A 16,609-nucleotide genomic window follows, 5' to 3' on the forward strand; every position below is an offset into this window, starting at 1 on the left:
GGCCCAATTTATTAGAGTTGCTTGCTTTTTCATTATGTGATCCCAGCCAAGCAGGGACCACATCAGAAGCACGATGATGTCACAGGGAGGTTTATCTTGACAAGTGACATCGGAATGCACAATGGATCAAGCATTTGAGCAACACAGCTGCACCTGGAGCTGCATGCCAACGCTCATTCCGATGCGCATTCAAGGGCGCATCTGAGCTGATGCTCCTGCTTCAAATCCACTTCCCTTTGCTGCCACATATAGTGCAGCAATCAGGGAGCATCAACCTGGACATCTCTTTGATCAAGGCTAGGGAGTTCCACAGTATGGGACGCGGGTGGCGCTGTGGGTAAAAGCCTCAGTGCCTAGGGCTTGCCGATCGAAAGGTCGGCGGTTCGAATCCCCACGGCGGGGTGCGCTCCCGTTGCTCGGTCCCAGCGCCTGCCAACCTAGCAGTTCGAAAGCACCCCCGGGTGCAAGTAGATAAATAGGGACCGCTTACTGGCGGGAAGGTAAACGCCGTTTCCGTGTGCGGCTCTGGCTCGCCAGAGCAGCAATGTCACGCTGGGCACGTGACCCGGAAGTGTCTGTGGACAGCGCTGGCCCTCGGCCTCTTGAGTGAGATGGGCACACAAGCCCAGAGTCTGTCAAGACTGGCCCGTACGGGCAGGGGTACCTTTACCTTTAGGGAGTTCCACAAACAAGGGCAGAGCCTAGCTGCTCCTTAGGTAGACCCTGGGCTGGCCTGACCTGAAAGTATTAAGCAGATGAGATCCAAAGGCACCAAGGAACTACCTGGGATAGGGGTGGGTGGCAGAGCCATGCGGGGACCTGGGACAGGAATGCTGCCCTTGCTTCCTCCACCTGCAGCCTCAAGGGTCCTGGTGCACAGACCAGGAGTCTCCAAGGTGGGTAGGGCTGGTGCACAAGGCAGGTGGAAGCTCCTGTCATTGACAGGTCAGGGGAAGCTCACACACCTTGCAATTCAAGGGAGTATCTATAGCCTGCGAGTTGATGTGTTGGGTCTTGTGGGCGAGAGTGAGGTGCAGTTGGAGCCTGGCTTGCATACCGGGTGGGATACTGTGGAAGAAGAAAGTCCTGACGCAGTCATTGACCTGAAGGCGCTGGATCCTGGGATTCCCCTCGTTTTTGAGTTCCTCCACGGCTATCCAGAAAAGGAGTGGGGCTTCAGCGTTGTGCATCTTGAGAAACTGCCTGAAGTAATCCAAGTGGATGGGGTTCTGCAGCACTTCTGAGAGCGCCCTATAATGGGAAGGAGACATTAGGCGCTGCTGAGGCCATCAGCTCTTTTACCTAAATCACATATTTTTGTACACAGGTCCCAGGTTGTGAATGATGATGGGAAATAGGGACAGAGAGACCCTTCCCTGTCCTCCGAGACACTGAATCCTAAGAACTGTCAGCATTGCATGAAGAACCCCAACCCCAAAGGGACCTGCAAAATTCTGTTTAAGAAAATCTCCACTTCAATTTAAAATAATGCTCCTAAGTCTCATGAAAGACAGTGTGATATAGTTCTCTTATCATTTCTTGTATACCACTCACTCCTGGTTTAAACAGCCTTGCAGGTTTCTGAAGTGTTGCAATCTTTGCAATGTAGCCCTTTGCATGTTTTCACAGAAATGAGTGCTGTTGTGCTCAAGATGACATTATTCCATCCTGGATAAGTGTCTAAAGAACCACAGCCTTAAACCTCTCAAATCTATTTGACAAGAGAGGATGTTATGGAAAATGTGCAGACCATTGGCCTATACTGCACTCTGCATCAACTCTCTGAAAAATCTCTTGTCTGTTCTCAGTTTATGAACAAACTGGAAGATGGTCTTGGTAGCCCAGAATGGGCAGTTAGTGGGGCCAAACCAGACATGACACTGACAGCATGAATTTGCAGGCAATAACAGCGTCCCCATAATGAACCTCCTGTCTGACTTGGCCCTGAGTGTTGGAGCTAAGTGGCAGGTTGTATCTCTAAGGCACGATGATGTCCTACCTGGGCCTCAGAGGGGGCTTTCTTGAGGCAGGCCCCTTCCTCATGAAGGACAAGCTTGATCGGGTCCAGTGGAGATTCCTTCTCATAGATAACGGACGACTGAACACGCCTGCAGGGGAAAAGAAGCGCTGCCTCCTTACAATTAGCCACAGGAGGTGGTCTTCTGCGAGCCAGCGGTGCTCCACTCAAGACCACCACCACAGTGACCTCATGAAGACCACCACAACAGCACCTTGCAAGATCTCAGCACAATGAAATTCTCCTGCATGAAAACATTCTTTCTTCACCCTTATTCCTTCTCAGAGCACAACCAGACATGACAGCCAGACTCAGAACTGCCACTGCTCCACAATCTTCTTCACTCCAAGCTCCCCCTTAGCTTTGCTCTGTTCTCTTCTGATGGAGGTGAGTAGGGCACTGCCCCAGGAACCTCAGCCTGCCCTCAGCCAAGCCCCACCTGCCAGCCTTCTTACTTAAACAACCAGTCCAGATTTGTAGAACGAACTAGAATCATAGAACCGTAGAGTTGGAAGGGACCCCGAGGGTCCTCTAGTCCAACCCCCTGCAATGCAGGAATCTCAGCAAAAGCATCCATGACAGGTGGCCACTGCTTAAAAGCCTCCAAGAAAGGAGAGTCCACCACCTTTTGGGGAGTCTGTTCCACTGTCAAACAGCTCCTACTGTCAGAAAGTTTTTCCTGACGTTTAGTTGGAATCTCCTTCCTTGTAACTTGAAGTCATTGGTTCAGGTCCTTCCCTCCAGAGTAGGAGAAAACAATCCTGCTCCATCTTCCATGAGACAGCCCTTGAGATATCTGAAGATGGCTCTCACATCTCCAACTCCCTCAACTGTCCCTCCTGGCTCTTGGTTTGCCTCTTTGCTTCCTTCAACTGGCTCTCTGCCTGTCATTGGCTCCGGCTCCACTTCCTGCCACCCCCGCCAGCCCCCACTGGTCTCTCCTCTGCTCCTCAAGCTGGACAAATCCTAGCCTGGTACCCCAGGGACTCACCACTTGATGGGGAACTTTTGCAGAACGCCTTGAAGTTGTTGCTTAGAAGTTCCACGGCCATCTTGGGGTTCAGCCGGGCCAGCTCCTCAAATGTCATGCTGCTGTAATCTGTCTCCAGGGAGGAGAAGAAGATCAGAAGCACTCTTTGGTCCCCTACAGCCAGGACAAGGGACCATGCAAGGAGAGGGTCTATGTACTGGCAGCGCCACCATGGAGCACATGATGTGCAATTCTGTGTGGCGGCACATTGCCAAAGGTTTTGTTAAAAACAGCTGAGACAGGTCCAAGGTTTCATGTCATTTCAGTTAAATGCAAACGCTCCCTACATGCCACCTGTGAAATAGAAGCACTTTGATCTCTTTAGACTTCCTGCCGCCTGGACTAGGAGACTAACAGTGCAATCCTAACCACTGCTACTCAGAAATAAGTTCCACTGAATTCACGGGGCATGCACCCAGGTCAATGGCGTTAGCACTGCAGCCTAAGTGAAAAGTTAGTCATAGCAGCCTTATCATTTTCCATAGGAACTGAGCCCCCCCTGCAAGCCCCTCTGCACTCTGGCCTTGCACATGGCCAAAGGCTCTTCTCTGCATCTTGCACACAAAGATGTATGCCAACCCCCTCTAATCCCTGGATCCAGCAGTTGTTAAAAGCTAATCAAGTCCTCTAATTCCGGGAATAGCCAAGCTAGCTTCCTGGTGAGGTGATGGGGGGTTAAATGGAATTGAAGGCAGAGAGCTGCAGTGATGTGACCCAGAAGTAAAGCAGCGAGCTGGAGAGAGAAGGAGAGAGCAATGTTTGATGTCTGCTGGAATGCAAGGCTGCAGCTATGGGGAAAACAAGGTTCCTTTGGGGTGGGGTAATGCTGTGAACCTCTCCATCCTACGCTCAGGTTGTATGCATGTGTGAATAAACCAAATATCATAATGACCCCCATAGTCTCCTCTGTGCTTCATTTCTAAAAGGAAACACAAACTCTGGGTAACCGCCTGGAATCTCGCACTTGCTCAGAGAGTGGGGGAGGATGCAACACTATGCCTTCTTTTGAGTCAATTGCTTCCTTCATCTGCCAGAATGAGCTGCCAACAGAATTTTATCCTCTGTGAAGTAAAAACGTTTCAGGAGAGAATTACTTGAAGAAAACTGGCTGTGGGAATTTCACCTCCATCCCCCCCCCCCCAAATATTTAGCAAAATGCCTTCCTGATTTGCACTGCCCTGTAAAAGAGCAGGGGGGATTTGGGCAGGGAGACCATTTCTGCTCAGCCCTAAATCCCCGTGAGAATGCAGCGCAGATCTGCTGCAAGGGGCCGGCCCCTGTGGCAACTTAAACCTTGCCTTCAGCCAGAGGAAATAAAGAACATTGCTCTTGAGTGAGTCCTGCAGGGCAGGTCTTCTTCTCACCCATCTTGCGCACTATAGGCTCTGCCTCCATGAAGATCGAGCCCCCCAGGCCCAGGTCCTGAGTGCCCATCATCTGCCAGTGTTCCCCCATGAGCAGCTCAAAGTCTCTCATGCCAGCCAAGGTCTGGCACAGGTGCAAGGCCTCCGTGATTCGCCTGGCCAAGCGGCGATTCTCATCCTTCTCGTAAGGCTCTTCAGCACTGAGTTTCTTTTCCTTGCCGCTCTGCAGTGACAGACAGATGGACAAGGTGCATCACGCAGCTGAAGAATGAAAGTATGGAGAGCAGGATTAAGGGCCAACGAGCGTTCAATTACAGATCCATAGTGGTGGGACTATGCCTTTCCGACCTCCACATTTCCTCCTTTAACTTTGTTTGTGCTTTGGGAAAGTTGCTGAACTGCAGGCAAAGGTCACATCCACATCATACATTTGAAACACTCTTATAACCACTTTAACAGCCATGGCTCCCCACCTCACCCCAAAGACCTCTGGGAACGGCAATTTGTTAAGAGTGCTGGGAACTGTAGCTCAGTGAGGGGGCTCCTCAGCACCTCTTAATAAACAACAGTCCCCAGGATTCTTTAGGGGAAGCCATGACGCTTAAAGGGGTGTTGTTGACATCCATCTGTCTCAAGAGACAATGGAGTGTAGCTATGGGGGTGAAGTCAAGCCACTGCATTAGGGTGCAAGACTGGGCAGTGTCTGTCAGGAGATCCAGGGTCATTCGACCAGCTGCCATGTTATAGATTAGAAATTGGAAACTTTGTTGGAGATTGCAGTCAAATACAGCTAGCAAGCATAGGGCTAGTTAGTGCCACAGCGTGTAGTTCCTAGACTTTCCTCCAGAAAAGGAGGATGTGAACCCTTGTCTTACTGTTCCTCTCTCATTCTCTGCATCATGTAAAGACAGACGTGCTTAAGTTAGCTCTGAGCTTAGAACACATGTACAAAACTCTCTTTCCTCTATTTTCTACCCAAGACTTTTTTGCCTGTATTATCCATGCTTCTGCATGGAATAATGCATGACTGAGGCCTTGAAACTGTAAGTAAAGCATTTTAAACTTACTTAACAGTGTGTGATCTGCTCACAGCCGAAGGGGGTAGGGAGAGAAGTGCTGTGAGTACCTCAGAATGGGATAAAAAGGCTTAACAACCTATATTCCTAACACTATAGTGCTGGTTAACTTTTGTGAGTTTAATCTCTGCTACAGGGGCTCTCTACCTGCAGGAGAGTGTGCAAAACCCACTGTTCTGAATCCAGGCATCCAGGCATTTTCTTTTGTTGTTCACCTCACCCACACACATGGGTCCCAGAGATTCATATTTTATTCCCTCACAAACTTGTGGCCCTCCAGAAGTTGTTGGACAGCAGCTCACATCATCCTTGACCACAGGCCACGCTGGGGGGCTAATGGGTGCTAGGAATCCACCAACATTTGGAGGGCCACAGGTTCCATATCTCTCTTATAGGTGAACACCCAGCATATTCTAAAATGTGGGGGAAACATGACCCTTTGATCACACCCTGACACCTCATGAGCCCCTCACTGCCCTGGTGGTTCCAGCTTACCACATAATACAGGAACATTTTATCGTCGTGCTGAAGGAAATCCTCATAAAGGAAGCTGAGTATCTAAACGGAAAGCGAGAACGGAGTCTTATGCAGGTACTCTTTCCATTTCAGGCAAAAGGCAACAGTTTTCGAGCTTCCTGCAAGCAAGCTCTTTAAATCAATTAAACCACTCTGCAGTGAGAGAGAGAACTTTATCTTCTTCGACAAATCCTATGCCACACAAGCCTTGGAAAGACATCTAGGCAAAAAGCGGTGCTGCTTTGCTACTGAAAAGGTTGGGCAGCATGGCTGACTTCACTCTACTGCAGCAGGTCTGAGGAACCAGGCGTTGCTGGACTCCAACTCCCAGCTTCCCCAGCAAGCCTGGCCGGTGGGCAGGGATGATGGGAGCTATAGTCCAGCAACATCTGGAGGGCCACACCTCCACACCCCCTCCCCCCCAGCTGTGTGTGCACTTCGCCTCTAAAGCGCATTCTTTCCCTCAAAGAATCCTGGGTGCTGAAGTTTGCTGCTGGGAACCTGTAACTCCGTGAGAGTTAAACTACAGTGCCCAGAATCCTTTGAGAGAATGAATGTGCTTTGGAATGCGTTTTAAAGAGGCTTACGCAGCCTCTTATTAAATTAGCCTTTTCTCTTGGCACTGCAGAGTGTGAGCTCTGTCTCTTCCTCTGCACCATCACAGGACTGCACCTGTCTTTGTAAGCCGGCTGCTTTTCTATTCCAACATCCACAAAGCCCCATCTCTCAGTTGTCCTCAGCGTCTTCTTTCTGTGCTTCCATTCCATGTTATCTCCTGTTTCCCTATCCTAAGGCCTCTCTGCACTTCCTCCTCTCAATCCCTTCTTTCTTTCTTTCTTTCTTTCTTTCTTTCTTTCTTTCTCCCTCCCTCCCTCCCTCCCTCCCTCCCCCCTCCCTCTCCTTCTTCCACTGTCCTGTTCCTTCTCACAGAGTTCACTGGCAACAGCTCACAAGGCTTTTACACCCTCAACAGTTTGCGCCAGTTCAGGATTCTCAGATACAACTAAGCCACGTGATGTGTTAGGAACCAGCAGGGTGCGCCAGGGGAAGGGGGGCTGGAGTTTGACTTGGGGGGGGGGGCTGTGATTTGTGGGAACCTGTACCAGGCAGGAAGCAAGAATCAGAGGCAGGGAGAGCGCCAGAGCTGGAAGGTGGAGCGCAGGATGGTTTGGAAGAAGAAGAGGAGGAGGCAAGTCAGGCAAGTGAAGGGCCAGGTGCTTCTCCCCCCTCTCCCACACCTCTGTCTCCCAGAACCATGAGGGGACTGAAGAGGGGTGAGCAGAGGAAGCTTCCATGCGGGCATCATCTCCAGTTGCAACTGCACAGCCCATCAGGGGAAAGTACCTGTTACCTCCGAGGATGTGGACAGGCTGCTTGGACAAGTGAAGCCAACCACCTGCCTCCTGGATCCTTGCCCATCCTGGCTTATAAAAGCTAGCCGGGAAGGACTGGGCGATGGGCTTCGTGGGGTGGTGAATGCTTCCCTCCGTGAGGGAGCCTTCCCAGACCCGCTGAAAGAGGCGGTTATTAAACCGCTTCTTAAAAAACCATCTTTAGATGCGGCCACGATGGCCAATTATCGCCCAGTCTCAAATCTTCCATTCTTGGGCAAGGTGATTGAGCGAGTGGTTGCTGAACAACTCCAGGCACGCCTGGAAGAAGCGGACCATTTGGATCCCTTCCAGTCGGGATTCAGGCCTCATCATGGGACTGAAACTGCCTTGGTCGCACTGGTTGATGATCTCCGGCGGGCTAGGGACAAAGGTGAGAGCTGTTTCCTAGTTCTGCTGGATCTCTCAGCGGCGTTTGATACCATCGACCATAACATCCTTCTGAACCGTCTTGAGGGGCTGGGAGCTGGGGGCACTGTCATACAGTGGTTCCGCTCCTTCCTCCTGGGCCGTGTTCAGAAAGTGGTGGTGGGGGATGAGTGTTCAGACCCCTGGGCTCTCACTTGTGGGGTGCCTCAGGGCTCTGTCCTCTCCCCCATGCTTTTCAACATTTACATGCAGCCACTGGGAGAGATCATCAGGAGGTTTGGGCTGGGTGTTCATCAGTATGCGGATGATACCCAGCTCTACCTCTCTTTTAAATCAGAACCAGTGAAGGCGGTGAAGGTCCTGTGTGAGTGCCTGGAGGCGGTTGGAGGATGGATGGCGGCTAACAGATTGAGGTTGAATCCCGACAAGACAGAAGTACTGTTTTTGGGGGACAGGAGGCGGGCAGGTGTGGAGGATTCCCTGGTCCTGAATGGGGTAACTGTGCCCCTGAAGGACCAGGTACGCAGCCTGGGAGTCATTTTGGACTCACAGCTGTCCATGGAGGCACAGGTCAAATCTGTATCCAGGGCAGCTGTTTACCAGCTCCATCTGGTACGTAGGCTGAGACCCTATCTGCCTGCGGACTGTCTCGCCAGAGTGGTACATGCTCTGGTTATCTCCCGCTTGGACTACTGCAATGCGCTCTACGTGGGGCTACCTTTGAAGGTGACCCGGAAACTACAACTAATCCAGAATGCGGCAGCTAGACTGGTGACTGGGTGCGGCCGCCGAGACCATATAACACCGGTCTTGAAAGACCTACATTGGCTCCCAGTAAGTTTCCGAGCACAATTCAAAGTGTTGGTGCTGACCTTTAAAGCCCTAAACGGCCTTGGTCCAGTATATCTGAAGGAGCGTCTCCACCCCCATCGTTCTGCCCGGACACTGAGGTCCAGCTCCGAGGGCCTTCTGGCGGTTCCCTCACTACGAGAGGTCAAGTTACAGGGAACCAGGCAGAGGGCCTTCTCGGTAGTGGCGCCCGTCCTGTGGAACGCCCTCCCATCAGATGTCAAAGCGATAAACAACTACCTGACATTCAGAAGACATCTGAAGGCAGCCCTGTTCAGGGAAGTTTTTAATATGTGACATTTTAGTGTATTTTTTATCTTTGTTGGAAGCCGCCCAGAGTGGCTGGGGAAACCCAGCCAGATGGGCGGGGTACAAATAATAAATTATTATTATTATTATTATATACCTAAAACTGGTAAAGGGGGAGTGGTCCCCTGTTGCTGCAACTGCTCCATAGAGTCTAGGTCTGGCAATAGCTGCCTAGATGCTAGGTTGGTGTGCGTGGGCATTCAGAGCCATAGAAATGACTGCAAGTGTCCATTTTGACAATAAAGAGTTAACTATGTGCTGCATGCATTCCTGACATGGTGTGCCTGGCTGCCTACAGCAGGCTAGAAAAACCAGCGGCAACTCTGCCACACATCTCTGAATACAGGAAAGGATGAGTTATGGGCTTACGAGGGGCATCTATGTTTCCCCCAAAGAAGTGGGGAAGCCAGGGCCACAAATAATGGATATTTGGAATTCCTCCTTGTTTTGGGGAGAGGGGTGCAATTGGCATCAGGGCATGTTGTCTATGCTAGACCCTGATTACAATACAACTACTTTACTGGGTGAAATCTCAAGTATGCTTCCTGCTATTAATTTTCATGGAGAGAAAACAAGCTTTCCCACCTTACAGATTTCTTTCTGTGCCTTTAGTACCCAGGGTATAACATGTCCAGAAGGAAGGAGATTTTGTAAGTTCCTGAGAGTTGTCAGTTTCAAGGGGAGGTGCCAGTTGCTGTTCTGGGTCAGGTACAGCTCACAAATCCTTTCGCCCATGACATGGCGCAGAAGGATGTTCCCTTCGCCAAGGGAGCAGAGCATCATGCGCAAAAAGTCCTCCAGGTCATGCCACAGGTCTAGGAGATGCACCTCCAGGCCATAATCCCTGCGCAGCAAAAATTCCCGGAAGGGGCGCCCTGCACATTTGTCGGCAGTGAGTGCCCAAGGAAGGAAATCTAAGCACATGGGAGACTTGACCAGGGTTTTTAAGGCAAGCAGCGAAGGGAACTGGACCACAGGAGTGGAAGAGCGCAGCTTATTATAGGTGATTGCGTTAGCAAGCTCATTTGCCAGAGGAGAGGACATGAATTCGCTTGGACTGCTTTTGAAGCTTGGCGATTCATCGGAAACGCCCATTGCTGAATCCCGGATCTGATCTGCTGGAGAAGGACTGGAACTGGCAGAATGTCTTGCAGAATGTCTTGCAGAATGACGGTGCTTCTTGTGCGCCGGACTGCTTCTGCGTGACTTCTTCTTCCTGTGGCTTTCTTTGTGCTTCCCTCCTTCGGAGGAGCCTTGGCCTGTTACATGGTCCCAGACCTTCCTCTTGCTTTCCAAGCTGCAATAGGACTGCGTTTCGCTGCTGCTTTGCCTGATGCTTATGGGCGGCCGAGGAGACACCGCCTGCTTTGGCAAACCTGCCCTGTGCCGCCTTTCCTCATACTGCTCAAGGAGATGGTGGCACGCTGGCTCCTTCTCCATCTTCAACTTGCAGTGGATGTAGAAGTTTGGGAGCCAGTAGCTTTCGATCTTGAACAGGGCCACTTTTTGCATCTCGGACAGGATTTCCCTCCGAGAGCGAACGTGTTGGGGGTGGTAGGGAGTCATTTTCAGAAGGGATTCTGCAAATGTTACAAACAAAGCATTGGGGAAAAGAGGAGTTAATGGTTCGTAGAGTTGTGAAAGAAGAAAATGGTCTTTCTGCTGACTGGCTGGGCTTCTTTTTAATTCTGTGTCCGCTTCTGGGATGACTGCTGTTTTAGGCTGCAGTCAGATGGCAAGTGTGACGGAGGGCACCATATTAGCTATCCGTTGCCTGGAGGGTGCTCAGACACTCCCCACCCCCACATAATGGGATGCATTAAGGGGAAAAGGCACCAGTCCACCCAAAAATATGAATGTTTTCATTTGGCATCTTGTATCAAAGAGGGAGTCTGAATAGCCAGTGGCAGAATCATAGAACTGTAGTGTTGGAAGGGACCCCAAGGGTCATTTAGTCCAACCCCTTGCAATGCAGGAACCTCAGCTAAAGAATCTGTGCATGCCATCAATGGTCTCACAAGTTGTCACACTTCCAATGGCTGAGGCACCGTTTTTCTCTGACTTACACGTCAATCATATGCATGAATAGATTTTTTTTAAAAGCATGTATGGGTAAAAGTTATCTGTCCTCTGAGAAGTCTATGCTGTGTGTTCCAGGGTGAGTGGAGTCACTGTTGGGGCCATGCCTTCTGATAGTCATGAAGGATAGCCCTGTCAACAGCTACCAGCCATTGTGGCTAAATGGAACTTCTGGGTTCAGAAGCAGGAAAAAGAAGAGATGTTGCCTGCAAGCTCTCTTTGCGGGCTTCCTGGGAGCACGTGACGGGCCTTTTTAGGAAGCAGTGTGCTAGGCTCAATGGACTTTTTTGAAGGAAACTAGCCAAGCAGTATCACATGCAGAGACACAACAGGTGACTCCACAGGTTTCCTCCACAGGCAGGTGACTCTGTGGGGAATCATGGAAAGATGCAGTGGGGAGTCGCTGATTTAGAAAGGGGCACTTGGGGCTCCCAGGAACCTTTAATTATATAATTAGTTCTCTTGCAGCATCACGACACTATGAGAGTGTGTCTCTTACCAATGGTTGTGTTGCAGAGGATGACAACGGTGGAGCCCTCCTGCAAGTGAGTAGCCATCAACACCTGGATCAGGGACTCGTACAGATCTTGCTGGGATTCATCAGTCTCGTCAATCCCAAGTATCCTTTCCGTAGCGAGCCAGAACTTGGTCAGCTCTTCCCCTGTAGATTAGACATAAAGTTAGGACTACGCATTCCAGGCAATATCTGTAATGTCCTGCTGGGAAGGAATAGGATTTTCAGCTAATTCTTGAGGGGGGTTTGGTTGTGAAACTTGGATTGCAAAATGGTTGCTTTCTGCTTTAAAGGCTCTCCTCCACTGAGGGGGCAAAAACTCACAGAGAGGTTAAAAGTATACAGGGATGGTTTGCTTAGGAGGGGTATGGAAGGTTAAAAACATTCCTCCCTTGTGCTGCTCACCGGACTGGGGACCAGCTGAGAGCAGTGAAAAGGAGGCCGGACTACAGGGGTAGGGGAATTATTCTTTATCTGGAGGCCTAGTCCTTTCTGTTGTTCAGCTGACCAGTGGGAAGGTGTGTTGTGGGACACATAAGATTAATAAGGTAAGGACCCCCTGGACAGTTAAGTCCAGTCAAATTTGACTATGAGGTGCAGCACTCATCTCACTTTCAGGCCAAGGGAGCCGGCGTTTGTCCACAGACAGCTTTCCAGGTCATGTGGCCAGAATGACTAAACAGCTTCTGGCACATCAGGACACTGTGACGGAAGCCAGAGCACATGGAAACGCCATTTACCTTCCTGCCTCAGTGGTACCTATTTATCTACTTGCACTGCCATGCTTTCGAACTGCTAGGATGGTAGGAGCTGGGACAGAGCAATGAGAGCTCACTCCGTCACAGGAATTTGAACTGCCAACCTTCCGATAGGCAACCTCAAGAGGCTCAGTGGTTTAGACCACAGTGCCACCTTAACCACATAAGTTAAGGCGACAAGCAGACAAGTACAGACTGCACACTTCTGAGGAAGATAGAAAAGGGGGCATATTTTCTGAGACTATACATACTGACTGGAGAATATGCACATGTTGGCTGGAGAATGTACAAGATTCACGTGAAATCTGCACATTTCCCAAAGCCTGTTGGGTATTATACATAATGGCCAGATAATGTACAAAATTCATTTGATTCATGCAAATTACCCAAGGTCTCTTGGAGATTATTCATCTTGACCAGGAAATGTGCACATTCTCCAGGAGGTCTGATGAATGTACACAATGGCTGCTTGTTATGCACATTAACCATTCAACTTGCATTCTCCTTAAAATATCAGGATGGAGGCTATCAATTCATTAGCACTTTAAAATAATAGGGCAGGCTACCCACCTGCAGCATGAGGGAAGACAGCAAGACAAACAACTGAGCCAGAAGCTGATTTGCTATTGCAAACATATATTTGTATCATGCAAGTTGCAGAAGTGAATGGAATCGAAGCTCCCACCACGGCTAAAGAGTTTGCTGTTAAGCCTTTTAAAATTGTGATATCTTTACCCTTAGAGAATGATAGAGTGTGCAGAGGCAGATTTTTATCAGATACATCCACAGAAGGAGCTGGACGGATGTTCAGCCCCACGGATCAGAGAGAGGAGGTGCAGAGTCTGGGGTTGCCATTTGTTTCCCGCTGTGTAATTTCTGTGTGCTGCGCTTCCCCTTTTCTTACCTGCCATCCCTTGCATGAAGGCGCGGAAGCGCCACATCCCCCGGCTGCCCCCAATGCACTTCTCAAGGAGCCACTGGTCAGCCTTGATCCACCGCAGCATCTCCGCTGTAGAGCAAAAGCAAAGCAACACACTGAAAAGGTGTGTTGGCAGGGCACCCAAAAGTGTATTGGTGGCACCAGCGTGGCTGCAAGAGTTGCCAGAAGGAGGCGCACAAGACACCATCCAATTTGTGCAGCCTTTTATTCTCCCAAAGATATCCTGCAAGGCAGCAGAGGCTTAGTCTCAGAGTTTTCCTTCTCCTAGATGGGCTCCCTTCCCAGGTGGACGGGGAATCTGCTCATGGTTGGATACTTGGGATTTTTTGTGGGTTCTACATTAGTTTGGACAATCACTCAGTTTCCCTGGTTGTTGTTTCTTCTGACAGATACTGTTTGGAATGTTTCTTTTAGCATTTCATGTCAACTCTTACCTGCCTCTGGAGACCGGATGAAGCTCAGGAGCTCTTCACAGAGAAGGTAGTGCAGGCACAAGTTGGTTTTGCAGAAGTAAGGCAGTCGGTGTTTTTCCATCCAGTTCATCAAGCCTTTGTGCTTTGATACCTGTATTGGCCCAAAACGATGTGCTTAATTGAGACCAGATATATGGGAGAAAGTCACCAGTTCACATTTAAAGGTGAACCTCCCTAATTTGCACTTTCTGAAACAATGCAAGAACCAAAACACAACCACCCTTCAGAATTCTCAGTGCTCCAAATTTTGCAGTGCAGCTTTCCGGCCTAGTAACATGCACAAGAATGCATATACTGGGCTGAATGTATATAAAAATGCATATATTAGTGAAAGTAATATACAAAAATGCATTATATTACGTTTAGGCATTTTATGAGCGGGACGCGGGTGGCGCTGTGGGTAAAAGCCTCAGCGCCTAGGGCTTGCCAATCGAAAGGTTGGCGGTTCGAATCCCCGCGGCGGGGTGCGCTCCCGTTGTTCAGTCCCAGCGCCTGCCAACCTAGCAGTTCGAAAGCACCCCAGGGTGCAAGTAGATAAATAGGGACCGCTTACCAGCGGGAAGGCAAACGGCGTTCCGTGTGCAGCTCTGGCTCGCCAGATGCAGCTTTGTCACGCTGGCCACGTGACCCGGAAGTGTCTCCGGACAGCGCTGGCCCCCAGCCTCTAGAGTGAGAATGGCGCACAACTCCAGAGTCTGTCAAGACTGGCCCGTACGGGCAGGGGTACCTTTACCTTTACCTTTAGGCATTTTATGAGGGTTTTTTTTTAAGGGAATGGATGTGGAAATGTGGAGAACTGAAGACTGGAAAAAGAAAAAGAGGGAGAAACAAAAACTGACAGATTCACCCATCCCTAAAGAAAAAAATGTATTAATGAGCAATAAAAGAGGGGGGGTCACATCTGCAAAATCCTGGCATCCAAGAAATTTGTGGTTTGTCCTTTTCTTTACAAGGAGGTAAAAGACAGCACTTGACTGGCACTACCTTGCAGAAAGGATTACTGGCTGTATCACACACCCCACAGCCACCCCAAATTCAGTGTCAAGGAAACTCAACAGCAAAGACAGAGATGAACGGTTTCAAGCAGAAGTAACCAACACAGTTGCCCTCAAGACAAGACAAATCCCATCTGCCCCAACCAGTTTGGCCAATGGCCAAGAATGATGGGAGTTGTGGTCCACTAACATCTGGTGGGTGCCTTGTTGACTATCCTTGATTTAGAGGGTGAGATAGATTAAAAAGGGAGATGAGGGACAGAGAATAATAGCTATGTGAAAAGGATAGGATTGTGATCAGCTTTATAGCCCATCCACTAGAAGTCTTGTCCCTTCTGGTCCTCTTTGATGTCTCAGTACCAGACAGCAGTGGCGTAGCGTGGGGGGTGCAGGGGGGGCCGGCCGCACCGGGCGCAACATCTGGGGTTAGGGCAAATCCACAGATTAGGGGGCGCCAATCCACGGGTTAGGGGGCGCAAATTACTTGCCTTGCCCCGGGTGCTGACAACCCACGCTACGCCACTGCCAGACAGAGCTCTCTTATTCATGAATTGGTTGTGCTCACGCTCTTCAGAGAGAGGCAAGCACTTCAGCAAGTCGTCTTTGTCATTCCGCATGGACACAGCAAGGCAGTTGTGTGTCTGCTTTTGCATGCATGAGAATCTGAATTCCGCTCATATTATGCCTTGGTGGAAATTAGGTTGTCCAGACACACAAACAGCAAATTGCAGGATGATGGAAAATGGAATAGCATGAGAGATTCCAGTCATCACCCCTACCACAGACCAAACACCAATAGTTGCATTTTGGACACCACACATTGAAGAAGTCTATTTGATTCTGTGCCAGATTCCTGGGACTTCAAGCTAATATCAGCAATACCATCAATGCCACTCATCCCCATGTGCAAAAGGCTGCCAGCTTTGGGAAATATCGACATTTACCAGGTTGCATGGTAATTCTGGCCAAAGATACCATTGACGAGTGCTGTGCATGAAAATAGGGGTCTGACCAAACACCTGTGGAGTGAGAGAGAAAGAGAGGGAGATGGAGAGAAAGATACAGAAAAAGATGGTTAATGAAGTCTCTACTTTCATCTCCAGCTCTAGTTTCTACTGGGATATAGTCATTGCTTTTTAAAATGATAGTACTGTTACACACCACCCCAATCCCTGAACAAGGCGAGACTCCAGGGCTTCCAGGTGCTGACCCAGGATTTGCTTCTTCCTTGAATAGGAGCTTGGGGAGGGGTGTTGCAAGCACTGGAAAACAAAGCAGGTAATGCACAACAGGTGAAGGCATCCCTGCCCGCTCTCTGGTTCGTGCAGCAACGTGTAAACACATCTTGAAATGTAGCGGGGCAGGGGACCACCTCACTGAATTTGAAGTCACTAATATGTAACATGTACATAGCCAAATATACTGAGCATTAGAGGGAACTTACAGGAAGATTCAGGAATGTGTTGAAGAAGTCAGCAAAGATTTCATTTTGCATCAGAACTGTCAAGTGCTTCTTGGCAATCAGTTCTGCAAAGATGAAGAGCATGGTTGTGGTGAAAACGGAAGTTTGGGTTTGAAACAGTAAAGTTATCCACTCATCCTTACTGCAAAAAAGTTGACTTTTGAGGAAGCAGGTTTGTTGGGTAACACCTCCCAATTGCAACACATGAATTTTGCAGTATGTGACTGAACATCATATACGGTATATCACAACAACAACAACCAGTAACTCCCTCCCACAAGTACATTTTAAAGGCCAAAGGCCTGGTGATCAAGGAACATTATTGCTGGCACCTAAATATACTCTATTTAGTGAAGGTGCCAGGCGAGCCTCCCTGGGGAGAGCATTCCATAAGCAGGGAGTCACCACAGAAAAGGCCTGTTCTCCTGTTGCCACCTTCCAGAGCTCTTGTGGAGGAGGCAAATGAA

At 49.5% G+C, this 16,609-nt stretch overlaps 1 protein-coding gene across 7 annotated transcripts in view; it reads right to left on the reverse strand.

The window, feature by feature from the left end:
* Positions 1 to 16,609, reverse strand: part of RGSL1 (regulator of G protein signaling like 1) — a 43,376-nt gene that overhangs the window by 17,026 nt on the left and 9,741 nt on the right. For 6 of the 7 annotated variants that reach the window (XM_077928169.1, XM_077928170.1, XM_077928171.1 and 3 more), the window contains 11 exons: positions 16,125 to 16,207; positions 15,625 to 15,699; positions 13,647 to 13,776; positions 13,177 to 13,281; positions 11,500 to 11,661; positions 9,507 to 10,501; positions 5,983 to 6,045; positions 4,412 to 4,634; positions 3,009 to 3,116; positions 2,000 to 2,108; positions 1,058 to 1,251 (listed from right to left, as the gene is read on the reverse strand). In XM_077928169.1, coding sequence (XP_077784295.1) covers positions 1,058 to 1,251; positions 2,000 to 2,108; positions 3,009 to 3,116; positions 4,412 to 4,634; positions 5,983 to 6,045; positions 9,507 to 10,501; positions 11,500 to 11,661; positions 13,177 to 13,281; positions 13,647 to 13,776; positions 15,625 to 15,699; positions 16,125 to 16,175 — 2,215 coding nt within the window. In that variant the 5' untranslated portion in view covers positions 16,176 to 16,207. The remainder of the gene's footprint in view (positions 1 to 1,057; positions 1,252 to 1,999; positions 2,109 to 3,008; positions 3,117 to 4,411; positions 4,635 to 5,982; positions 6,046 to 9,506; positions 10,502 to 11,499; positions 11,662 to 13,176; positions 13,282 to 13,646; positions 13,777 to 15,624; positions 15,700 to 16,124; positions 16,208 to 16,609) is intronic. The other variant, XM_077928172.1, reaches the window with a different exon arrangement.

The sequence above is a fragment of the Podarcis muralis genome, chromosome 5 (genome assembly GCF_964188315.1).
Source record: "Podarcis muralis chromosome 5, rPodMur119.hap1.1, whole genome shotgun sequence".
Classification (NCBI taxonomy): domain Eukaryota; kingdom Metazoa; phylum Chordata; class Lepidosauria; order Squamata; family Lacertidae; genus Podarcis; species Podarcis muralis.